This window comes from Asparagus officinalis, chromosome 4, assembly GCF_001876935.1.
Source record: "Asparagus officinalis chromosome 4, Aspof.V1, whole genome shotgun sequence".
Taxonomy (NCBI): domain Eukaryota; kingdom Viridiplantae; phylum Streptophyta; class Magnoliopsida; order Asparagales; family Asparagaceae; genus Asparagus; species Asparagus officinalis.
This window is the reverse complement of record NC_033797.1, coordinates 145,367,250-145,394,374: the sequence shown is the minus strand read 5'-3', so window position 1 is coordinate 145,394,374 and position 27,125 is coordinate 145,367,250. Positions and strand designations below refer to the sequence as shown.

The 27,125-nt window shown below is 37.6% G+C and overlaps 3 protein-coding genes across 4 annotated transcripts in view; 2 read left to right on the top strand and 1 right to left on the bottom strand.

Annotated features, from left to right (window-relative positions):
• The window catches only part of LOC109839653 (protein YABBY 4), a 2,603-nt gene extending 1,370 nt beyond the window's left edge, over positions 1–1,233 (top strand). The window contains exons 4-7 of one of the 2 annotated variants that reach the window (XM_020408166.1): positions 308–350; positions 446–521; positions 601–675; positions 825–1,233. In XM_020408166.1, coding sequence (XP_020263755.1) covers positions 308–350; positions 446–521; positions 601–675; positions 825–899 — 269 coding nt within the window. In that variant the 3' untranslated portion in view covers positions 900–1,233. Of the gene's footprint in view, positions 1–301; positions 351–445; positions 522–600; positions 676–824 lie in introns of both variants that reach the window. The other variant, XM_020408165.1, reaches the window with a different exon arrangement.
• LOC109839447 lies at positions 9,707–11,236 on the top strand. Its single transcript, XM_020407870.1, has one exon. The coding sequence runs from the start codon at positions 9,707–9,709 to the stop codon at positions 11,234–11,236; it is 1,530 nt and encodes a 509-aa protein (XP_020263459.1).
• Positions 14,680–15,609, bottom strand: LOC109839445. Its single transcript, XM_020407869.1, has one exon. The coding sequence runs from the start codon at positions 15,607–15,609 to the stop codon at positions 14,680–14,682; it is 930 nt and encodes a 309-aa protein (XP_020263458.1).

Here is a 27,125-nt window from a genome sequence, read left to right as displayed (position 1 = left end):
GATCCCGGCATCTAAGCTTCATTGACCCTCTCTCTCTCTCTCTCTCTCTCTCTCTCTCTCTCTCTCTCTCTCTCTCGGCATCTAAGCTTCATTGACCCTCTCTCTCTCTCTCTCTCTCTCTCTCTCTCTCTCTCTCACTGGTTTTTTTTACTGTGGCAAACAGTAGTACTTGCACCTCCCACTTCTTTCTAGATAGAGAGAGAGACCTGCAAGCTTGTCCGAGATCCACACTACACCAAGTAATCCACTGATGCGCAAAACACTAATTGCATTTATTAATTTTTTTTTTGTTTGGTTTTAGCTCCAGAGAAGAGGCAGAGAGTTCCGTCGGCCTACAATCGCTTCATCAAGTGAGTAATTGCTAAAATATAACGACGACAACAATCAAATTTGATTTCACACGGATTCTAAGAAAATAATCAAAGTGATGGATGAAAAATTGCAGGGACGAAATCCAGCGCATTAAGGCTGGGAACCCTGATATCACTCACAGAGAGGCCTTTAGTGCCGCTGCAAAGAATGTAAATCGATCAAGCCCTATTTCACTCTTGGATGTCTTGTTTATGAATATTTTGATTGTTATATTTTCTTCTGATCCAGTGGGCTCACTTCCCTCATATCCATTTCGGTCTCATGCCTGATCAAAGCTTGAAGAAGAACAACGTTCGCCAGCAGGTAATACTCGCATCGATCAAATGGATATAAACACATGAAAAGAAGAAGAAAAAAACTGTAATGAGAAATCAGAACCCTAGCTAGTTTTTCAAGTCAATTTAGGTTTTTTTTCTCCTTTTTATAATATTTTTTATTATATATTTTTGTAGGAAGGAGATGATGTTCTTCTCAAAGACGGATTCTATACTGCAGCAGCAAATATGCAAGGGGTCACTCCTTATTGATTAGAACAATCTACTTCTTGAGCGAATTCTAGGGTTCTTTCCTTCTTTGATCTTAATCTTGCTACTAGTGTTAATTAGGGCATAATTATCTCTCTTCTTTCATCTAATCGCATCAAGTTGCATGGCATGTCTTTGTTGTTGTAATTTATGTAGAGACTTGATGGGAGGAATTACTGTTGGCAGCTTCATTTGTTGTTTTCCAAACTAGGGTTTCATGCTCTCCTCTCTCTCTCTCTCTCTCTCTCTCTCAAAGCTCTTTTTCTTTTCTTTTTCTCTTGTTGGGTAAAGAGAGGCAATGGAAAGGGGTTTGTATGTGTGTTGCCTTTTCCACGAAGCGTGAAGCTTATTTGAGACCATCTCTTTCAACTTTGAAACAACCTATTCTGCCATTTTCTTTTCTTTTCTTTTCTTAATTTCTGTGAACGTTTCTTCTTCTATATATTTAATTAATCTTTTTTTTACGTGATGCAGCTAATTACTAGCTGATAACTAGTTGAGGACATAGTGTCGAAAAAAAGGGAGAAAAGTAGCTAATGATTGTTTGGTGATAGGATAATAGACATCTAAGTGTGTACGGGTGTAGACTTATATATCATGAAATTATATGTGTGGGATAAATTTATTAGGAGAAACTTGGAAAATCTGGCTGAGTGAAAATAAGTAAATATGATAAGTCCAAAAAAAACCTAATTTTTGTCCTGATTTTAATGAACTAGTTTTTTTTTTGGAAAAAGCATGTTGAACTGTAGGATCAAGTTTACGAGTCCATGTATAAATTAATGTGTTAAAAAAAGAATAAAAAGAACTAAATACTGGCCAGAGAACAGCTTCGAGGAACATGGACGTAATAAAATCCACATGTTTTGCTTCTTCCAATCTATGTAGCTTTCTTTTTCATGTTTTTTTTGTTTGCCTCTCCAACTACAATGTTAATTTTCGTCAAAGATTGGAAAATTGATGTGCAATTCTTACGTTAGTTGGAATTCCTAAGGTTGATATATTGTTAATCAAGTTTATTTTCCCAATAGAAGTTAATATATATCATGCTTCCTTTATGCCTTGTTGTTTGCTTCTCCAACTAAAAAGTTAATATATAGATATAAATATATATATAATATAGATATATAGTAGATATATAATATATATATATATATATATAATATATAATGATATATATATATATATATATATATATAATATATAATATTATATACTATATAAAATTGAGAAAAATGGGTAGTTTGGTACCAAGCATAAATTTATGCATTTGTAAATAAGTATGTCTTATTCTCACACTCATTTCAATTATCAACCACTCCCCAACCTATGTGAATTGTTGAGCTTCGATCAAGAGGGAGGGAATATGTCACCTCACTACCAAAACAAAAGCTTGCTCGTACCAAAGCATACACATTTCGCTCCCTCTCTCCTCTCGTATAATATATATATATATATATATATAGTATATAATATATATATATATATATATGAAAAAAGGATTATGTTTGGGTACAAGATAAATTTTATGCTTTGTAAAGAGATGTCATATTCTCATCCACTCATTTCAATTTATCAAACCACTCCCAACCTATTGAATGTGGCGCTTCGATTTCAATGAACGGAGGGGAATATGTCACCCACTACCAAACACAAAAGCTTTGCGTGGTACAAGATACACATTTCTCTCTCTCTCTCTCTCTCATATCTATATAATATATAGATATATATATATATATATATATATATATATATATATATATATATAATATATATATATTGGGAAAAATTCCTAAAGTGAGTGCTTAGATAATCAATCTAAGGACCGGCCTAAAATCACATATGAGCCCTACATTATGATGATCCCGCGTTCCATTGAATTTGATCTACATATTCTAAAACCCCAAATACATCAAGTTGTGATAGAACTCCATTCATTGTTTGATCCTCCGTCGAGCCATGTAAAAAGTTCCTTTCATTCGAAATATTCATATATATATATATATATAATAATTATATATATATATATATATATATATATATAATATATAGAATATATATATATATATATGCTCATGAAAAATATAAAAGCTCGGTGGCAGGTATCTGAAAGTTTACAGAGGGACACGTTTTATTTCTTTTCTTTTGATCGTCGATTGGAGAATGATCACCGCTGTTATGGCTAACATGGTGTTTCCTATATTTGAAGCATCAACGTTCTCTATCTAAAGCTATGCTACAGCCACATTAAGCATGTAGTTGGTGTCAGATATTGGTGTTAATGAACAACTTCTATATATGTACTTAACAGCATCATATCCGTATGTAAAGAGAGTCCTATCCATTTTGGCAATGCCCATTACATTAAAAAAGAGCTGTAGTAAAAATAAAAACTTACATTTTGTGACAGTATATACCAAGCATTGATATATAATATCTTGGTTGGTAGCAGGAAATAGCATTCCTATGTGAAGAAAAAAGAAATTTAAGAACAACACATTTTCTCTCTGTTTTGATTTATGTATAGATACATTGAATTCTAATTCAGCTAAGAACCTAAATTAAGTAGAATCTTGGCTGAACTAGGAATCACAAATAGGTTCATGTTTCAATTAGGGATTTCACAAATAGATCTCAATCATTAATATTAGCTGACCCGAAATACTTCTGCAGAATAATTCTAGACATTAATTCTAATAAAATATCAAAGAATTCTTATCTTTTTCAAGAATTATATTTTCCAATTTTCTATTAGATATATGATTCTGTTATGAAATAAAATTTTAACCCTTAGCACTTACCACAACTTTGGAGCGCAACACAGTATCAGGATCCTTCAAATGGTATTGAAGCAACATGTTCAAGTACAATTCCCACTGGGCACAAATTTAAAGTAGATTTTTATTTTATTTTATTTTATTTTTTGGCTTACAAAGTAAGAAATAATTTTTATTACAATCTAAAATAAAGCTAGGACATCCTGTACACACTAGATTAGGCTTCCAATAACATAAAGGCCTGACAACTGGGTTAAGAAATTTATGGGTTATCTTGTCAATGATGCACAATGTGCTTTTGTAAGTGGGAGACTTATTTCAAGTAATTTTTTACTTGCACATGAGTTATTCAAGCACTATGGGAGGAAAAATAATTCCCCTAGAGCTTAAATGTTGACCTGAGGAAGGCTTTTGACACCATTGATTGGGATTTCATAAGGAGTATGTTGATTGGTTTGAACTTTCCCAACAATATGGTCTGCTGGATCATGGAATGCATATCTACCCCTAAATTTTCTTTAGCTTTGAATGGTGGTCTACATGGTTATTTTCATGGTGCAAGAGGCTTGAGGCAAGGGGATCCTCTCTCCCCCTATCTGTTTGTTATAGGGATGGAATATCTTTCCAGGAAACTCAACTCTCTTCAGGATGATTCATCTTTCAAATATCATCCAAAGTGCTCTAGGTTGAAGATTAACCATCTGGTCTTTGCTGACGATTTGTTGCTGTTATGTAAGGCTGACATGAGTTCTATTGCTAAAATCTTCACTTGCCTTCAAGAATTTGGACATGTTTCTGGTCTGGAAGCCAACTCAAACAAATGTGCTGTGTACCTGAGTGGTGTATCTGATTATCTCAAAGATCAGATATGCAATCACCTCAAATTCCCTGAAGGAGTTCTGCCTATGAAATACTTGGGCCTACCCCTGACTGCTAAAAGACTCTCATACACTGATTGTTCTAGTCTTATTGGTAAAATTTACAATCAGTTTCAAACCTGGCAACAAAACAAATGCCTGACCTATGCTGGAAGACTTGAACTGATTAAGTCTGTTATTTTGGGCATCCAAACATATTGGCTAAGCAATTACATCCTCCCAATCAAAGCTTTGGAAAAGATAGATAGTTTGTGCTCTGCCTTTCTATGGGGACACAAATTTCACTTAGTAAACTGGGGTTCTGTTTGTCAAGGCAAAAAATATGGGGGACTGGGCATTTTCTCAGCTAAGTACTCGAACTATGCAGCTGCCACTAAGCTTTTGTGGTTGATTCATATTAAAAAAGGATCTCCTATGGATCAAGTGGGTACATGGTAACTATCTTCAAAATCAAAATATTTGGACTGTTCAACCCAAGACAAATGACTCATGGATGTGGAGGCAACTCCTTAAAATGAGGGATATGCTTGTGAGTAAATTTGGGAATGCTGTTACTGCTAAAATAGCAGATTGTTGCTCTGATGGCAAGCTTCTCTTATCTGCAGTTTACAGAGCTCTCATACAACCTGCTAATTCAGTTGCTTGGGCTAAAACAGTTTGGGATGGCTTTCTATTCCCTAAGCACTCCTTTGTGCTTTGGCTAGCTTGTCACTCTAAACTTCTTACAAAGGATAGACTGTGCAGAATGAACATTTTAAGCACGAATCAACTCCACTGTGTGCTGTGTGACAGTCACCAGTTAGAGACTAGAGATCACATCTTTTTTGAATGTCAATATTCAGGGGAAGTATGAAACTTGGTGATGACCTGGTTGGGATATAAATGGAGGTCCTGCACATGGGACTTGTTATTGTACTGGTACTCTCATAAATTGAAAGGAAAAAGCCCCATGAAGAAGCTGAAAAGGATGTGCTTATCTGCTGCTGTTTACATGATTTGGAGGGAGAGAAATCTAAGAATTTTTCAGGACAAGAAGAAGCTACCTGCTCAAGTTTTCAGAGATATAAAGCTTTCGATTTTTTGTAAAATTCTAAATGATAGTTCACATGTACATATGATAGAGCTACTTGAAAGTTTGTAATTTTGTTCTTGCAAGTATCAGATAACCTCGGGGTGAAATTATGGTTTGAATGTGATGCTAAAGTGTTTTCCCCCTAGCTATCGTAAAAAAGTGGCGGGACTCTGTAGGTGCATGTTAGCAGGCGAATTTTTCCTTGCTATCGTGCGCCCCCGCCTTGTTTCTACATGAGGAAGAAGAAGAAATCTAGTAGAGGGATCATCAATAGTGAGCTGAGAGATTCTCTTTTTGAATTCCCTTCATCATCTAAAGCTAGGGAAGGATCAGATTCAACTGCAATCTTCTCAAAAGGCATAGAAATGGAAAGCTCAGGGCCGAAAGGAGCAAAGAAGAAATTGCCAATCTATGATGTTCTTGCCAGATCTAAGCCTGTGATGGAGTCTTCTCCGGTGAGATCTTGTAATGTGATTGCAAGAAATCTGAGTAAGTCTCCTATCTCATGGGCGGATGACTCTGGATCTGAATCTGATTTGATTCCTGTATCTGAAATTGTCAAGAATTCCAGTGTTCATCTTGATTCTGAAATGAATTTGATTCATGATTCTGTTTTAGCTAAGAACTCTGTCCTCAATCAACATGAACCTGAGTCTGATCTGATTTCTGCGGCTAAGATTTCTGATCTTAATTCATCAAAAGTTCATTCTGATGTTATGATTGATGATTGTGTAAAATACTCTCATATTGATGAAATCTCTGATGAATCTGAGAAATTAGCTCAAGATGAAGATACAAAGAATGAAAATGGCACTGCAGTGATCAAGAAATCCTTTGCCAGTCTTTTTGCTGATAATCGGAAATCTGGAAATGGCCTTTCTTTGAATTTTATTCAATCTTCTCAAAACAATTCTGTCAAATTCTCAACTGAAGAGTGGAAGGAAGGTGAGGATCTCTGGAAGCATGCTTTAATTGGATATGTTATTGGCTTAAATGTGAAGTTTAAAGCTATGGAAACTTATGTGAATAAGATTTGGGGAAGCATCTCTATTCCAAGAGTTCATCTAATAAAACAAGGGGTCTTCCTGTTTGATTTTCAATCTATTAAACAAATGCAAGATGTGTTGGAAGCAGGTCCTTGGTTTTTTGGATCCAGACCTATGGTTCTTAAGCCTTGGACTATTGAAACTGATGTGGATAGATTTCAAGCTAATAACTACCCAATGTGGGTTCAGTTTCCAAACCTGAAGTTAAACTTGTGGACTTCAAATGGACTGAGTAAAATTGCAAGTGTAATTGGAAGACCAATCACAACAGATAAACTCACTGCTACAAGAGAAAGATTGAGTTATGCAAGGGTACTTCTTGAAGTTGCCAATCACAACAGATAAACTCACTGCTACAAGAGAAAGATTGAGTTATGCAAGGGTACTTCTTGAAGTTGATCTTCCCCTGGAAAAGAATTTGTGCTACAAGAGAAAGATTGAGTTATGCAAGGGTACTTCTTGAAGTTGATCTTCCCCTGGAAAAGAATTTTCCTGATTCTATTGAAGTGCAAGGGCCAGATGGAAAAAGTTATAATCAAAAGGTTATATATGAACTTAAGCCAAAATGGTGTTCTTACTGTTGCTTGGTTGGTCATGAAGCTGAGTTTTGTAGAAGACAAAAATTTAAAAAGATATGGATTCCTGTCAACAGACCTCCTGTGCAGGTTTCTAATTCTGAACTGTATATTCCTACAAGCAGTATTGAATTAGGTGACAGTTCTGGTCAGCTTGGAGATAACCCACAAATCAATCTATCTGGTGGTTATGCTCATCATAACTTTGTTCATTTTGATCAATCTGAGCAATTGTCTGCAAAACATGCACAGGGGGTTAATTCTGGGCAATTGTCTGCAAAACATGCACAGGGAGTTAATTCTGGGCAAGTATCCGAAAAACATGCACAGGGGGAGAATACCAATAAATATGATGTTGGAAGTACTCTCAAATCAGATAGGGGTATACTCTTTGGACTTTCAGGTAGAAATGTCATGAAGCATGCACATAAATTTGCAGGAAACAGCAGTACTGCAAACTCCTCACTTGTTGTGAATTCATCTGGTTTCACAAGTGTTACCAGATCAAAATCAGGAAAAAGAACCAATGACACTAATGTTGTGAATTGCATTCAAAACTCCCCATTTACCATACTGGAACAACAATTAGACTTTGATCCCTCTTGGATTGATAAAGGGGATTATTCAAATTAATGAATCTGGCAATTTGGAATATAAGAGGATTTAACAAATCCTCTAAACACTTGTTAGTAAAGCATTTTATTAATGAATACAGGCTCTCTTTTCTAGCTCTCCTGGAGACCAAAGTTGAAGAAAACAAATTGCAATTCATTGCTAAGAAAGTAGCTAAGAACTGGGAGTGGATTTCAAATATTCCTGAAGCAAGAAATGGAAGGATATGGATTCTATGGGACAATGAAATACTATCAGTTCAAGTTCTGTTCTCCTCCAATCAACACATCACATGCACAGTTGCCTCAAGGGATGGTATGCTTTCTTGCATAATCACAGTAGTGTATGCTTTAAATCAAAGAAATGATAGGAATATCCTTTGGCAAGAATTACTGAATTTCAATCAGAATTGCCCCTGGTTAGTTGGTGGTGATTTCAACACTATTTTGAATAATGAAGAGAAATTGGGAGGTTCTCCAGTTTCAGATTCAGATACCATTGACTTCCAAAATTTCATTAACTCTAGTAAATTGGTTCATCTCAAATCAATTGGTAATTTTTATACCTGGTCAAACAAACAAAATGCTCAAGATAAAATCTGGTCCAGGCTTGACAGAATCCTGGTAAATGAAGATTGGATTCATCAATACACTTCCAGTCAAGTTGAGTTCTTAGTGCCAAGTTGTTCTGATCATTCACCTGCTCTGATTACTATTGGTGAGGATAAATTTGATGGGAAAAAGCCTTTTAGATTCTTTAATATGTGGATCAGGCATCCTAATTTTCTTCCAGCTGTCAAAACTGTCTGGGAACAAAGTATTAGAGGATATAACATGTACAAATTCCATGCTAAGCTTAAGGCATTAAAGCCTGTTCTCAAAGAGCTTAACAAGAAGCATTTTATGTGCATCAATGAGCAAGTTATCAGAGCCAAAAATGAATTGTCTGATATCCAGAAACAGTTGGCTGATGATCTTCTCAATTCCAACCTGATTGCTAAGGAAAAAGAAGGTATCAAAAAATATATCAGATTACTGAATTGTGAAAATTCTTTCTACAAGCAAAAAGCAAATATTTCGTGGAGCTTACATGGTGACAAATGTACCCAATTCTTTCATTCTGTCATGAAAAACAAGAGGCATCATAACATGGTTCTGTCAATATATACTGAAGAGGGAAATAGAATTACTGAGATGCAGGACATCATTGAGGAGTTTACTGAATATTACAAAAGGATCTTGGGAACTGCTACAAGTGTTTCTAAACCTGATATGGATATTATCTCAAATGGGTCTACTCTAACTCCAGTTCAAAGCTCAAAGCTCAGTACTCCTGTCAGCAGAGAGGAAATCAAAAAAGCTGTGTTCTCTATGTCTGATACAAAAGCTCCAGGACCGGATGGTTTTAATGCTGCTTTTTTCAAGTCAGCTTGGGACATTATCAATGAGGATTTATATCTAGCTGTTGAGGAATTCTTCAACAAAGGAAAGCTTCTTGGCACTTTTAATTCTACTACAATTACTTTAATTCCCAAAACTCTTAATCCAAGAACTGCTGCAGATTTTCGACCCATCTCTTGTTGCAATCTGATATATAAAGTCATTTCAAAAATTCTAGCTGGGAGAGTGCAAAGTGTCATGGGCTATCTCATTAGTGATGCACGAAGTGCATTTATCAAGGGGAGACTCATCTCTAGTAATATTCTTCTAGCTCATGAACTAATGAAAAACTATGGCAGAAAGCATACCTCTCCAAGAGCTATGTTAAATGTGGATCTGAGGAAGGCATTCGATTCTATCAGCTGGGATTTCATCAGAGCCATATTGTAGGGTTTAAACTTTCCCAGTATCATGATTAATTGGGTTATGGAATGCATATCAACTCCTAAATACTCTCTTGCTCTAAATGGATCTCTGCATGGATATTTTAAAGGTAAGAGAGGTCTAAGACAAGGGGATCCTCTTTCTCCTTACTTGTTTGTCTTAGGGATGGAATATCTATCAAGAAGTTTAAATGCCCTTAGAAATGATAACCTCTTCAAATATCATCCTAAGTGTCAAAGTCTTGGGATTACTCACCTGATATTCGCAGATGATCTTCTTCTCTTTGCTAAAGCTGATGGATACTCAATTATGAAACTGTTCTATTGCCTCAAAGAGTTCAGCAGAGTGTCTGGTTTAGAGGCAAATCCTGCTAAATGCTCAATATACTTTAGTGGAGTTGATGATGGTCTGAAAAATCAAGTCTGCTCCTTGCTGAATTTTCCTGAGGGGATGTTACCAATTCATTATCTTGGATTGCCACTCATTTCTAAGAGATTATCCTACCTTGATTGCTCTCCTCTACTAAGTAAAATCAGTGAGCAATTTCTTCACTGGCAGAAAAAGAAATGCCTCTCTTATGCAGGAAGAATTCAGCTAATCAAATCAGTTATCATGGGTATCCAAATCTTTTGGACCAGTAACTATATCTTGCCGGTCAAGGTGCTGGAGAAAATTGATAGAATGTGCTCTGATTTTCTATGGAATAACAAAATTCATCTAGTATCTTGGGAAAGTATATGTCGAGGGAAAGAACAGGGGGGACTGGGCCTATATTCACCTAAATCCTGGAATCATGCAGTTGCTATAAAATTGCTTTGGATGATCCATCAGAAAAAAGACATGCTTTGGATAAAATGGATTCATGAAAATTATGTGCATCAAACTGATATCTGGCATATTCAATCTAAAGCATCGGACTCATGGTTGTGGAGGAGACTTTTGAAAATCAGAGACATGGCAGTAAGCAAATTTGGAAGTGCAAACAATCTTATAAATACCATTAACAACTGCCATAGTGGGGGTAAATTCCTTATCTCCTCTGTTTATAAAGCTCTGATTAGCTTTTCCCCTCCTGTTCCTTGGTTTAATACTGTCTGGGAGAGACTAAACTACCCGAAACACTCTTTTGTGCTCTGGCTTGCCTCTCAGTCCAGATTACTAACTCAGGATAGGTTATGTAAAATGAATATTATAACCTCAAATCAATGTGTTCTATGTCCTGGTCATCACCAAGCTGAGGAAACATGTCAACATCTTTTCTTCGATTGCCCTTATTCAGCTCAGGTCTGGAATAATGTAATGGATTGGATGAACTTTTCCTGGAGGTCCTGTAACTGGTTGCATCTGTTTGATTGGTACAACAACAATCTGAGGGGCAAAGGCTTTAAGAAGAAGCTCAAGAGGATGGTACTTGCAGTCACAGTTTACTTAGTGTGGCAGGAGAGAAATCTAAGAGCTTTTCAAGGAAAATCCCGTGATCCAGTTACTCTTTTCAGACTAATTAAGTTTACTGTTTTTACTAAAATTTTGAATGATGATACATTGAATCTTGTTTGATAGTAGTTAGAGGAAGTACAAAGTTGTAATTAGTTTGGTTTTCCAGCGAAATATAGCTGGATACTATGATGTACTTACATTCTTTCAAGTGTTGATGAATAAAGTTAACTTTCATTGACCCAAAAAAAAAAAAAAAGTTTGTAATTTTTCATTTGTTCTCCAGGCTTCTGGAGCTTTGTTTTGACCTTATATGTTCAATTTTGGGAGATGAATAAAATTCACAGTTCATTGACCAAAAAAAAAAAAGGCCTGACAACTAACAAAACAGTCTCTCAAAAGAGAACATGAAATCATATATCTCAAGAAACAAAGAAAAAACAAAATCTTCACTCACACAGAGGAAATCAAGATCTCGTTTGCTTGGTTAAGAACTCTGGCTCTATATGCATCAGCTGAAAGCAGATTTTAAAAACATAACAATACTATTGTGTGAGTTCAAATTTTTGCATATAAATGGATGCTCTTGCAATCTGTAGGAGCTTATTAGAATATAAAATTATAACTTTCAACTTTCACTACAACTTTGAAGTTTTGATAAACTTTTATCAGCTCTATATAAGTCAGAGTTGCATCATTTTCTACCGTTAGAACAAATAGTCAAATACTTCATGGAGTCTGCGGAGGTGATCAAGTGAAAGTTAGGTTGAAGAAATGGACAATGCAGCATATGTCTTTAGATCTAGAGAAATCAAGTGGACATTGAATTGAGTTTGGTTTTGTCTTCACAACCCAATCGAGTCCACACATTCATTTGTAACATGTTGACATGTTTGTGACATGACAGTTCCTGCGACCATGGCAGGTTTGTGAAGGGCCAGGGCTTAGCTTTTGCTAGAACGACTTTAGCTAAAAAGAAAAATGCCATGTCTTTAACAATAATATCTGAAACAATGAGAACAAAGTCACCTACAAAAGATTTTAAGATCGAGATACTACAGCTCGTGTACAAAACAAAGTCATGAGGAGTCCAGAGTAGCATCACATCAACAACGGACGAAGACAAATAGTTGAGTAGCAGATAGCCGAATTTTAATTTATCCATCACCGATGGTCTCTAAGATGTTGGGCTTTGCAGCTCTTTAATTGGCTGGGAACACCATCTTGTGGGATCACTAAACATCAGAAAATATATATTTGAAATAAATGAGCACATCCTAAATCATTTATCTTCATTATCACAATGTATATACATGGCCCATGTCCGCCATACCTCTAACTGTTAGCAATAGTCACCTCATCATAATGATCATGAATGCATTTGCCCCATATATAGGGGTGGTAAACCGTATCTGTATCTGAGAAAATATCCATATTCATATCCTCCTGTCATTCACGGATATGGTTCTGTAGTGAAATATCTAGATCCTATCCGAAATATCCGAATATATATAGACAATAGAGCTACAATTGTTTCATCCTTTAGATTAGTGAATTTGAGATTAGTTCTAATGACTAAGAGTTCCAATCCCCGCTTTTCAGATATAACAAACATACTAATGAACTCTCTTGTACCATATGAACTATATTTTTCTGTATTATCTTTTTTTAGTATATTCGTTTTGTATCTGCATTGTATATCTATGTACTCGTATCTGATTTTAACAAATATGGACATGGTTTTTTTTTACCAAGACATATTTGTATCCATATCTGTATCCGTGAATGACAGGAGTATATGAATATGGTAAGTATTATATCCGAGCCATATCCAAACCATTTCCACAGCTACCTACATATATCCTTTTCATTATTAAAAAAACAATAGGGTAACTACTTTCATGAAAACAGTTCTAAGTCCAACTGATTTTTTAGGGGTAAATGACAATTTTATTTGATTTCCCAAATATGAAAGTCTGTGTACAGCAATGACTCAGGAACAATATCCTAAGTTACAAAATCATATCAAATGAAAGAATACAAAATTTGAGCTCTAGTTACAATATTCTTATCCGTCATCATAACTATTATGACAAATTCCCAGGATAAACTAATATCAATCACAAAAAAGTATAAAAAAATATCAAGAACACTAACACGCGGATATACATGGTTTGGTCTATCGCCTCCGTCCACGGGCGAAGGAGGAGAATAGCTTTACTAATAATTATGAGGAATACAATGTGAAGATCTCTTAATCACTCAATCCCTAATACACCCCCAAAAACCTAGTACAACACTCTCAAATAAGAAACAAAATAGAGAGCTAAATCAATACTTAAAAGGCTTCAAAAAGGAGAACCATGTTCTTTGTTCATAATTGGTGCCAAAATAATGATTCTCATCGGTTGCAAGACCTGTTCATATATAGGCTTTTAAGGCCCAATAGCTAATCACTCAAGGAAATAGAAGTCTAAGTAACTAATGTATTCCAATTGATGTTGTACTTTCCATATCCAATAGAATCAAAATAAAAAACTACTAAAAAACCAAATCATATCAGGGCTTTTATCCAATTAGATCATGTTATCATCAATCCAATAAATCTCCACTGAAGTGCAGCTGCTCTTGGTCAAGTCCAATACAGACAAAGAAACACCATTGCCGAGTTTTTTTCTTTTGTAGAAGATAAAAATAGGGTGAATTGCCCTATTTAAATATGATATAAACACACTAGCTAAGTCTAGAGGTGAATAGTCCAGGAGTGGTAATGATCAAACAGTTCATACCTAAGATAGAGAGAGGACCATAACCATCACCTATTGCATGAGTCATAGATGTTTCATCAAAACGAATCCAAAAACTAAACCAATCTAGAAAAAAGCTAGGCAAAAAGAATACAGAGTTATAGAGCTCTCACTTACAACAAAATCCAAAAGTAATACCAGAGTGTAAGCAAAGGATAATTACATCGAACTAAAGTATAACTGTATCAAAAGATTAAAATACCAGAGGGCGGCCATAAAAGTTGTGGGCAACAGCGGCTAAATATGTCAAAGATGACTCATCAGGCAACATCAACTCAGCAATCCCTGTCTTATCCACCAAATCCTTGATAGTAGATGCCCTCTTGGATGGTAAGTTTCATGTCCATAAAAAATATGAAGTGGGTGGAGTTAGACACCAAACAACGGTGAGTGATAATAGACTTGTTTTTTTTTTGAAGCCAAAAACAGGGCGAACTGCCCTGTTCATAAAAATATTATATATCACCAGTATTTACAAAATAAACCTGAATTAACAAAATGGATAGGGGAGGAAGCACAATAGATGTAGACGGAGGAGAGCGGACCTTTGTCGTCATCTTCCAGTCTACAGCTATCGAGCTTCCAAACCATCCGAAATCCAGGAAAAAAAACTTAAAAAACATACTTCAGCTGCCATACTACTACTATATACAAATACAGATCCACAACATGTTCCTCCTGAATAGAACTATCTCAGGAAGAGCTGAGTACTACATGATCCAAAATCAAAAGAAGATAGAGAACTGGGAACTCATCTCCTTAGAAGAAGTTATCTTCAAACCCTTCGTTCCCTGAAGATTTTGCTATCTCTGACAAACCAGCTTTAATAGCCGCATCATACATTCGCTGAGATTTTTTGCTTTTAGATGTCCCTGTCCAGAAAAGAACAAAACGGGAAGAATTTGCAGCAATAGAGGAGGGGAAAGATGGATTATTGTTGAAAATAAGGTTGTTACGACTGCTCCAAATACACCAGCAGGTGCAAGGGAACAAAGATGGATTATTGTTGAAAATAAGGTTGTTACGACTGCTCCAAATACACCAGCAGGTGCAAGGGAACAAAATCTTCCATATAGCTTTTTGATGCTGGCTAACCAAGAAATCTTCTTTTCCATTGATCAAACTAGTCACCTCCTGAGGCCATAGGCTGGAAGAAGAAGAAGGAAGCAATGAGGACCATACAGCTTGAGTGAACTGGCATGTGATGAACAAGTGGTCATGCGTTTCCATTGTCTGGCTACAGAGGGGGCATGTTGAATCACCCATCCATCCTTTTTTGATTAGATTGTCCTTAGTTTGGAGTTTCTTTTTATTAAGGATCCAGAGGAAGGTTTTTACCTTAAGAGGAATAGGGGATCTCCAAATAAAGTTGTGAAAAGGGGATAATAAACCTCCTTTGATAAGGATGCCATATAGAGATTTCACCGTGAAAGAGAGTGAGGGATTGGATGGCCAGAATATGGAATCAAATTTGTTTGATGTAGGCCTGATTTGATCAATAAGGGTTAAGAGGTCTGATATGTCTTTTTTATCTTCCATCGAGATGCCTCTCCTCAAAATAGGGTTCCATCTCCATATGTTATTCTGCCATAGTCCTTGGGAGCTAACAGGGCTGGATTGTGAGAAAGCCAATTTGAAAGCTTTGGGGAATAAGCTGCTGAGAGAGTTGTTTCCTGCCCACCTGTCCATCCAAAACTTGCAGGAGTCACCCGACCCTATACTCCACTTGGCAAAACTGATAAAAGTCGGATAAATTGCTTTAAGATCAAGAATGAGTCTAGATGCATAGCTCTTTGGATTAGCAATAGGGTTAGATGAACTGGATGGGTAAATAGAAAATATGACTTTGCTAATAAGATTCTCTCTATCTAGGATTTTCCATATCCACTTGGACAGAAGAGCTTGGTTAAAAAGATCCAGATTTTTAACTCCCAAGCCCCCCTCTGCTTTTTTTCCTTACAGACAATATCCCATCTGACAAGATTTTTGATTTTTGAAGGTTGGGAACTGCCTCCCCAAAGGAAGTTTCTTCTAATCCTATCAATGGCATGGATGACCCATCGAGGGAGTTTGAAAAAGGACATGTAATAAAGGGGAATAGAAGATAAAACCGAGTTAATGAGAGTTAATCTGCCTCCGATGGATAGCGATTTGTTTTTTCATATAGCCAGTTTCCTCGAGAAGGAGTCTAAGAGAGGTTGCCAATCTCTCCTGGAGAGAGAGCCTTTTTTAAGAGGAAGGCCAAGATAGATAAAAGGGAGTGTTCCAACTGGGCAGTTGAGGATGGAAGCTAGATGGGCTCCTTTGCTAGGGATTCTACCCAGATAGAAGAGGTGAGATTTAAGGTAGTTAACTCTGAGGCCTGAGATATTAGCATAGATCAGGAGAATGTTTTTGAGACTCTGATGTTATTGTTGGAAGCTTTATAGAAAAGGAGAGTGTCATCAGCAAACTGAATGGCCCTGATAGCTTTGAGGTCCCCTCTAAGGTTAAGAGCAGAGAGGTCCCCTACTGCTTCACTGTTTTGAATCATCTTACATAGGACATCAGCTATAAGAAGAAAAAGCAAAGGGGAGAGAGGGTCTCCCTACTTTAAACCTCTGTAACATTGGAAGAACTTTGAGGGGGATCCATTCACTAGGACTACAGATTTGGAGGAAGAGAAGATGCAATGGATCCATTGACACCAAGATGGACTGAAGCCTCTAGCTAAAAGAAGAGAGGAGAGGAAATTCCAATTGACACAGTCAAAAGCTTTGAAAAAATCCACTTTGATAGCACACATCTCTTTTTTACCAGTTGAACAATGGTTAATCATCTCGTGTGCGAGGAGAATGGAGTCTAATGTTGATTTGCCACTCTGAAAAGCAGATTGGAATGAGTCTATGAGTGAAGATAGGAGGGGTTTGAGTCTGTTAGCCAAAACTTTTGAGAAGATTTTGACAGAACTATTAATGAGGCTGATAGGTCTGAAGTCTTTAGGAGAATCTGCCCCATCCTTTTTGGGGATTAGACATATGAAGGAGTAGTTGACATTGTGCAACTGATGAGCGTTGGAGTGAAGGGATTGGATGAAGGAAATGATATCCATATGCAGGTCATTCCAGAAAGTTTGGAAGAAAGACATGGGAAGGCCATCAGGACCAGGGGATTTATCTGGGTGGAGCTCAAAAATTGCCCTCTTGATTTCTGATGGGGTGAAGACAGGATCAAGAGAGGAGAGATTGGGAGCCGGAGCAGGATATAATTCTGCCCAATCTATATTAAGCGAAGAGTCTTTGGGGGCTTTGAAAAGATCTGAAAAGTATTCGAAGAAAGCTTGCTTGATGTCTGATTCGGAGGAGATAATAGAGTTGTTAGAGATGAGATGGGAGATGAAATTTTTTTCTTCTATGAAAAGAGGTTGTTCTATGGAAGAAAGCTGTGTTGTTGTCCCCTTCTTTGAGCCATTGAATTCTTGATCTCTGTTTCCAGTTAATTTCTTCAGCCCTAGCTAAAGTAAACAACTGGTCTTCGAGATGGGACCTGAGGTTGAATTCAGAGTCTGATAACACTCTACTTTCCTCTAGAATATTGAGATCATGAATGGAGGCTAAAGCTAAAGATTTATGCTTAGATATGGAGCCAAAAACTGATCTTTTCCACCATTTGATTCTTCTACGAATGAGTTTAATTTTAAGAAGAAAAGAAGCTTGCCTACCATCATTAGAAAGAAAGGAGTTCCAATTGGAAGAGACGAAAGAGATGAAAGATGGGAATAACAGCCATGACTTCTCAAATCTAAAAGGGGGGAGGGTAAAGGAACACCTGAATCTAGGATGATAGGGCAGTGATCAGAACATGAAGCTGGGAAGGCCATTTGGATGAGGTGAGGGAAGTGGGATTCAAAATCTGGGGAGATAAGGAATCTATCCAATCTAGCTAGAACTGGGGAGGATCTGAGATTAGACCAAGTGAACTTTCTGCCACTTAGAGGGAGGTCAACAAGGTTAATGGAATCAATCAAGGATTTAAAGGTGGCAATATCTCTGATGGAACCTGATCTACCGCTCCTCTCTTCAGAACTGAGAGTCATGTTGAAGTCCCCAAAAACCACCCAAGGCAAAGAGTGAGAGGATCTAATCCTGGAAAGTTCCCACCAACAGATATCACGGTCATCTTTCTCAAGGGGAGCATATACAATTGTAGCGACAAAATGCCAGTTAGATGGTTTATAAATAAAGGTGGCAGACACTGAGAAGATCCTAATGGAGGACGAAAGACAAGATAAGGAGGATTCATTCCAGCCCACTAAGATCCCCCCCTAGTTTCAACTGCATCTAAAGCAACCCATGAGGAGATGGAATTGCTACCTAGACTTTTGAGAGTGAGCTGTTTTGGAGAGTGAAGTTTTGATTCCTGAAGACCTATTAGATCGACTTTCGCTAGAGAGATACATTCCTTAACTAGTCTACGTTTGATAGGATTATTCAACCCTCTCATGTTCCACGATCCAATCTTCATAAAAAGGAATCTCAAACTACTTCTGCTAAGAGATGAACTCCTAGGTTACCCTCACTTCTTGCGAGTCTGCTTCCAGAATGTCGTGAAGAGCTTTGAAATCTATTGGCTCCTTAATACCACAGTTAACTGCAATTTCTTTTAAATTCTACAAATAAGAGGAATTAAAAGGCTGAGTAGACGTGGAGGATGAAGAGTTACCCTTGGAGCCTCCAGGAGGGAAGCTTTTCTTCATAATAGCTAGATGCTTTCTATGGGGGAGTAGGGCCAGCTGCTTCCTGATGGATTTCTTTTTACCCTTCAGCTTGACATGCTCAAATCTAGGAGGCGGATTAGAGGAAGATGACATATCTTAGGAGTCAGAGGAGCTGCTAATCAGAGGCTCTGCCGGAGCTGGAGGAGATGGTAGAGGAGGGGCTTCCTTATACCGAGGGAAGGCGGCTGAAAGGATATCCCATGAATCTTTAGTGATGCTGATACGGATTCCTTGGAAGACCACTTGAATAAGGTTAGAAGAGAGATCTGGTGGTTGCTCAGAGGAAAGTTGAACCTGGAGAGGAGGGGGCCTGGATGGGCCCTCTTGATCAAGCATCGCCTGTTTCCCCTTGACCTGAGGAGGGGAGGAGGTAGATATTGCTACTGCTGCTTGCTTATTAACTTTCGAGGTCTGAGCTTTTGTGCTAGAGAAAATAGGAGAGTCATTTGGAGATATAGAGGGAGCACCTTCTCTGCGGACGAAGCTTTCAAAGTATTCTCTGATTTTCCCTTTACTAGCAGAAAGCGGCTTACCTATCATTCTTATCAGGGCAGTGCCTTCCATAAGATGGATACCATCCGGGGATGAATATCTGTAGGTGATCTCCCTAGGCAACTTTGAGACATCCTTAACACTGATAAGGACTTTGCAATCCCTGGCGTGTTGCTTAAAGATAATGTCATCCGAGACAGTAATCACCTCCCCGACTTTCTCTAGCAAGATTTTTAAAAACTCTGAATCCCATAAGTGGAGGGGGAGGTCTACGATTTCAACCCAGATATAAACAAACTTAGGGAGAGACTTGAGCCCCTTTTGTTCAGACCAGGGCGAGAAGACACCCCCAAAAGTGCCCATATTGAAAAATTCCTTAGAGCAGGCTCTGGATAATGTCTCTTTGTCAGGGAATTGAATGATGAAGGATGAAGGGGAGATCTGTCTAACATCATAAACTCAGCGGTCAACCTTAAGATGGAACTCAAGATTTTCAATAAGTTCGCCGTATGAGGGGTTACCCACTTGAAGGTTAAAGAAACCGAAACTGGCATATTCCTCCATAGATCTAACAACCGAGGAGGTTAAAGAAACCGAATCTGGCATAGTCCTCCATAGATCTAACAACCGAGGGGGGAGAGTAATATTTGGGACAAACAGAGGAGGGGGTGGTGGAGACAGGGGTGAGATGTTTTGGAGGGAGGGGTTATGCCTGTTAGGACAAAAGATGGAAGTGTGCCCTATATTGTTATAGGCAAAACACTTGAAATCACTTAAGGAGCAGTTTTTTGCCATATGGGATCGGTCCCCACAGAGAAAGCACCTGAGAGGTTTGCGAGGTGCTACTATCTTTGGGCTCCTGGACTTTCTACGAGAGACCACCGTCCATCCTTCTTCCGGCTTAGAGGACGGCAAAGGGAGAATCCCTCGATGAGAGGGTGGAATGGGGGTAGAAGAAAGAACTCTACTCTTGAAAAGGTCCGCAAAGGAGGAGAAAGCAGGCGGACTAGAGGGGTTGGGGAGGGAGGAAGGGGGTGGATTATTGGTGGAAAGGAAGGTGGAGAACGGTGGGGCTGGAGGCTTACTGGCTGCAAACGGTGGAGGGAAGGGCTGAGGAGCAGGGGACACAGGTTTGATAGTGATTTTACAATGACAGATGGAGACTAAACACCGCCTCGAGTTCCGCGCTGTCGCCTACGCAATGAAGACACCTTTTCGCCTCTCCGTTCGCCAATTCGAATTCATCCCGCCCTTGATAATAGACTTGTTAAAAACAAGGTTATTCCTCGCTCTCTATAAACACCAGCTTAGGGATGGGAAGATGATTGACCACAATATTCCGCTTTCTCTTTCCACTAAGAAGGAGCTATAAGAATCTACAGTTTGTCTAAAATCATTTGGAAGATTAGCAATCTTAAGAAAAGGCAAGAAGTAGGACCATACAATCTTCACAAACTTGCATTGGAGAAAAAGATGCTCGTCATCTTTAGGCATTTCATAGCAAAAGAAACACATGGTGTCCCATGTCCAAACCATTGCGGAGTTTTAATACAGTGTCAAGTATAATTTGAGTCAAACTATAACAATAACCATCTTCAATATGACTGTTTAACACAACCAAGAGAAGTGAGGGTTTAGTAACTCTGATCAGGTCATCATAACTCCTGGCCTTACGCATAAAAACCCTCAAATTTCTCTCTTGCCATATATATTAAATTTTTGCAGCTAGCACCATCCTCTTGAGTTTTTTCTTAAAATCATTACATCTGAGTCTCTCATAGGACACCAATCAAAGAGTATATCTCAGTCACAACTCCTAAATGGCTCAATTTGTCTCTTGTAAGTAATTTCCACTGAACAACTAGCCAAAGTATAAATATATGTTTGGCATAGCTTAAGGCTCCCCAGACGGTAGCATGCCAACTTGAAGACCTTAAAATAGGAGAAAGAGCTGAGTAAAGAGTAGAGAGGGTGATTTTACCTTGCACACAAAATCCCTGAATTAATCTTAAGAGACTATCAACACCTCCACTAAAGCAATTGCATAGCCTCTCTTTTTAACTAATTGCTTCCACATCCATGAATTCCCATCTTTTGCTTGCGCATTCCATATTGTTGATTATTTTGTAGGATTCATAAACTCATGTAATCCACAAAAAATCCTTTTTCAATGAATGAACTAAAGGAGCCTTATAGCAGCAATAATATTCCACCTCTAAGCTAAGAAAATACCCATACACGCCCTTTCCCAAGCAAAAAAAAACACTTCGTAGTCGGCCTTCCCCCCGCAAGAAATCCTTCCGCAGCATGCCAAAGCTATCTTATTCAAAACTTAATCAGGAAGAATGTAAGCTGAGCTGTCCAATAAATTTGAAACTAATTAGAGATTAGAGGCTGTCCAAATGAGCGGCTTGCCCCGGGCCGCGACCTAGATTTCAAAGTCCCGAGCCGGGAAAAATACCTAGTCAGGACCCGGATCCGGGGTGCCCGGGTCAAGCCTGGGTCCGGGTACAGACCAAACCCGGCCGGGCCGGGCCTGGGTTCTGGTCCGGACCAAAATGGGTCGGACCGGGCTGGTTTTTTTTGCTAAAAATTGATTAAAAATTAGATTAATCTCATTGTATCTATATAAATATGTATTAGTATATATTTACATATTAGTATATAGCTATATATTATATGTAAGAATATATAAGTATATATACTTAAAAATATAGATATAAGTATATATAAGTATATAAGTATATATAAGTATATATAGCTATATATTATATATAAGTATATATAAGTATACATTAATGATAATATATACTTAAATATATATATATATATATAAGTTTGTATTAATGACTATATCATACTATAATTATATATAAAAAATATAAATATAAATATATTATATATAAAATTAAAAACCGGGCCAAGCCGGGCCCGAGTCGGGCTTCACCACCTCAGCCTGGAGCCTGGTCTAGAGCCTAGCTGGCCCGACTTTTCCGGGCCTTATCTAGGCCTGGGCCAGGTTCGAGCCCGGTCGGGTCTGGGCCCGAAGTCCATTTGGACAGCTTTACCTAGGATGACACTCACATGCCACCTATCTTGTCCAAAACCTTATTTTAAGGAAGAATGCAACTACTTGTTCAATAAGTTTGATTGATTTTAAGATAACATTTATACATCAAATTAACTCTCTAATTATTAACTTAAATTAATTAAATACGTGAACCTAACTTTAGGAGAATTTGTGAAACTTATCTTTAAAATCAATAAGAAGAACATAAAGTGTTCTTTTCTTTTCTTAAAGTGAATTTTCATTTACCAACGTGAAATAAAGCAGTTTTTTTAATCAGTTGTATTTTGGTCATTTAGGTGCACTTGATTTTCACATGCTAAATTTTTTTTTGGTCAATGAAAAACTTTACTTATTCACCAAATTGTAAAAGTTTATATACATCAAGATGCTCAGCTTTTAACAACTGAGATTACTAAACATTGCTATAAGGAAATCCAGGCAAAATCCTCAAGACATGAAGAGAAAACAATCCTTGTTTGTAGTTAAAGGACGATTTAATATAGTGATCAAAATATCAAACTTGATATCTCTAACCAAGTGATCTGCACTTATGTTTTTCTGCTAAAAAAGTGTAGCATTGCGCTCCTGCCAAATGATGTATATTGAAGTAGACAAAGCCATTCTCTTAAGTTTTTGTTTGAATCCCTTTCCTGTCAATCTGGTAGTATACCAGTTCAAGAGCTGAACCCAGTTATAAGATCTCCAATTAAACTTTAACCACTCTATAATGTTGTTCCAGACAATGCATGAAAATATACATTCAGAGAATGGATGGTTTCTTGTCTCCCAACCTGTACCAGAACATAGACAACATGAATTTGAATTAATAATTCCCCTTCTAAGTAGCATGTCCTGTGTGAGAAGCATGTCTTGGATTTCTAACCAGCTAACAAATGAGTGTTTAGGAACATTTAATCTCTCCTAAACTGTATTAAACCATGGCACACTATCTGTTGTAGGAGAGAGAGCACTATACAAAGTAGAGAGCTTTAAATTTGCATTCTTGTAACAAGAACTTATCAAATGTTTTAAATTATCAACTCCTCCATAGAAAGCCAAAACTTTATCCCTAACTTTTATCGGTTGTTTCCACGTCCAAGATTCTCCAGCTTTTGCGTTGTTTTAAGTAAGTACCATGGATCCATTTAATCCACGATGACTCCTTATTGATATGTATAAACCATATACTTCGCAGCGCAGATGCAACATTCCAACTAAGAGCTGAAAAAAATCCCCAAGCCACTTTATTTCCTCCCCAAACACACTCTCTTCCATGAAACAAGAGGAATCCTGAAAGCTTGGCCTGATTTTCCCCACAAAAATTTCCTACATAACTCATCAATTTTCTGCAGAACACTGACAGGTAAAATATAGTTTGATGTCCAGTAAATTTCAATACCAAAGATTACACTTTTGATAACTTGTAGTCTTCCAGCATAAGAGAGATTCCTATGATTCATCCAGTTTTAGAATTACTCTGCTATGTTTGTGAAGAGAAGATTACAATCAATGTAAGACAACCTTTTGGATATAAGAGGAACACCCAAGTACCTTATTGGTATGACTCCTACTGAGAATCCCATATAACTGTTAATAGAGAATTTAACTGATTCATCAACACCCCCACAGAAAATAGAGCATTTATCAGGGTTAGCCTCAAACCGAGAAGTAACACTAAAATCCTTGACACATTGGTATAATTTTTGTACAGAGTAAAGATCACCCTTAGCAAATAAGAGAAGATCATCTGCAAATATAAGGTGTGTGATCTTGAGATGGCCACACTTTGAGTGAAATTTGAAGATCCTATAATTTTTTAATAACCCCAAACTCCTTGAGAGATATTTCATCCCCAGTATAAATAGATAAGGAGAGAGAAGGTTACCTTGTGTATGTTGGAAAAATTGCAATAAAGAGAATAAAAGAAAATTGACTTGTATTTCTTTGATTCCGGTTACAATTTGATTACAAAAGAGAAGAGAACGAATTTGGTTCTCTCCTTTGTTTAAAACTGGGTTCTTCAAGGTAGCGATGGAGTGCCTCCTTCGATTGTTCGCGTCGAATTTGCTCTCCGTTGACGATTCGACCGTCTTTTATCTCATGGGAACGATGAACTTCTGTGGAAAGTTTGATGGGTAACTCTTTAACGAGTTTAAGAACTCTGAACGAGTTAGAACTCTGTGAATAGAGTTGTTAGAACCGAAGATTCGGTTAATGACCAAGCAGATATTCTGTTGTTGAAGAATCCTTTCAGTTTTGATCTTCTGCACTCGATTCAAAAATCCTATCTCCAAGGATTTCGTCTCTCCTGCCTCTCTGTGCGGTTGAGATCCTGCAGAACTTCCAAACCCGTACGATTTAGATGCTGAAAATCTAACCTTGCTGCCTCTCCGTTCCAAAAAGCCAGCCTTTAACTCAGTTGAGTTTGTTGAGATTTTATAGGTGGATAAGAGGTTGTAACTACCCTCTAAATCCGCTCCTAAGTGGACGTAATTTCCTCAGATCATGGGGAAAATAGTTCTGAAACCGTTCGACTCATGTTTGAACGAGTCAAACGCCCAATCTGACGTTCAGAACCCCAACTTCGTGTCTTAGAATTGAGACGCGAGGTTGGGTGTTGACTAAACATTGATGAACGCGAGGGTCGCTCGTGTTTTTCTTGTTGCAGCTTGGAAACGCTGGGGTCGGGTGTTGGTTGAACCTAAAGAACGTGAGGGTCGTTCGCGTTTGAATTGTTGTAGCTTGGAAACGCGGGGGTCGCCTGCACTTTCAGAATTATAACACGGGGATGACTTCCGCGTTTTAAAAGGGGTTAGTTGATCTGTAACCTCTTCTACAAAGCGTTGCAAGGACCGTCATTCAGTAATCCTAGCTTTAGCTTTTGTGGAGTGTGAAAGTCGTCAGATTGTAACTTTCACTATAGATTGTGAAGACTGCTGAATAGAGCTTTCATCAGTTGTCGGAAGTGTCGTTGAATTATAACTCTTCTCGATCTATGTGAAAAGTTCTCAGTTTGCAACTTTCGTTTGTTGGCATGAAAGCTATCTGATTGTAGCTGTCATTGTTGGAACTTGATGGGGATCAATTATCCATTGTGATATTTAGACGAATATTTGCCCACAGCTCTCTACCAAGCAACTCACCAACTAAGTCCAACCTTTTATTTCTGAAATCATTACACTGCTCATCAGCATCTCTAATAGTTGCTAATATAATATTAATCATGTTGTTGTCGCAGCCATCAAGATCAATCATCTCAAACATGAGGTCGTGTTTGTAGCGATTATAATGCCGCAAATGCAATGATTTAGAAATCTCTTCTGTTTTGATTGTAAGGATGAATTCTGCTTCTCGATTTGAAGGAACCATTGCCTTATAATCTCGTGGGGATCAGCTATCCATTGTGATTTTTAAACAGCCTACACCTTGCCTTAAGCCACGTTCACCCTTGAAATAATCATGAAGAGATCCATTTAGGGAGATAGAATACTTTGGAGAGAAAATGCAAGCCAATATCTAATTAATCATAGCATTAGGAAATCCCAAACCATAGAGCATGTCTGATAGGAAACTCCAACTGATAGTATCAAAAGCCTTTCTAATGTTAATATTTAGCATGATCCTTGGAGAGAGATGCTTCCTGCTATAGCTTTTAACAAGTTCATGAGCTAGCATGATGTTCCTTGAAATCTGTCTACCCTTTACAAAAGCACTTTGTGCTTCATTCACAATATACCTCATTACAGACTTAATTCTATTTGACAGAATTTTTGAGATGAACTTGTAAAGACAATTACAACATGAGATAGGTCTGAAATTAGAAGGGGAATTAGGGCATTGTACCTTGGGAATCAGAGTAATTAAAGTGGAATTTACCATGCCCAGAAGTTTACTAGTTCCGAAAAAATCCTCTATAGGCAGTATGACCTCATCCCCAATTACATCCCAAGCAGATTTAAAGAATGAGACACTGTATCCATCAGGTCAAGGAGGCTTATTATCTGACATAGAGAATATAGCATCTTTGATTTCCTCCTTTGTAACTGGACTAGTTAAATCCCTGGTCTGAGATTCATTCAGACAAGGTCCTGCTTGAATGATGTTTATTTCTGGAGGACTTGTAACAATAGCAGTACCCATAAGATTTTTATAATATGAAATTAGTTCATTAACAATCCCTTCTCCATCAGTGATTCTGTCCCCTCTATTGTTGTAGAGAATCATCACTCTATTGTTGTGCTTGTTGGATTTTGCTACAGCATGAAAAAAACTAGTGCACCTATCATCTTGTAAACTCCAGGCAATTCTAGCTTTTTGCTGATAGAAGGATAATTCTTAGTCCAGAAGCTTATTATAAGAAGTAAAACATTCCTTTTCTTGATTGATGAGAATGAGATTAAGAGGGTTAGCTTGAAGATTCCTCTGAACATCTTCTAATGCAATTCTGGCTCTTTCAACTTGTTCACTGATATTATAGAAATGCTTCCTATTTAAATCCTTCAGGGCACCCCTCAGCATTTTAAGTTTAGTATAGACTGAGTACATTGTGTATCCTCCAATTGTTGATTGCCAGATATTAGAAACAATGGGAAGAAAGCTGAGATGTTTGGTCCACATTTTGAAAATTTTGAAAGGCTTTTTCCCATGCATACAATCATCATAGGTTGAAACCAGAGCTGGAGAATGATCTGAGAAGCTTGGGAGAAGAAATTCAACGTGACTTGAACTGAACATATGGATCCAAGAAACATTAACCAAAGCTCTGTCAAATCTACTCCAAACCCTTGAATCAGAGTCTTGTTTATTGTTCCAAGTATAGAAACAACCTAAAGTTTTCAAATGAGTGAGTTGACAATCCTCAATGAAATTGTTGAAATCTCTAGTATC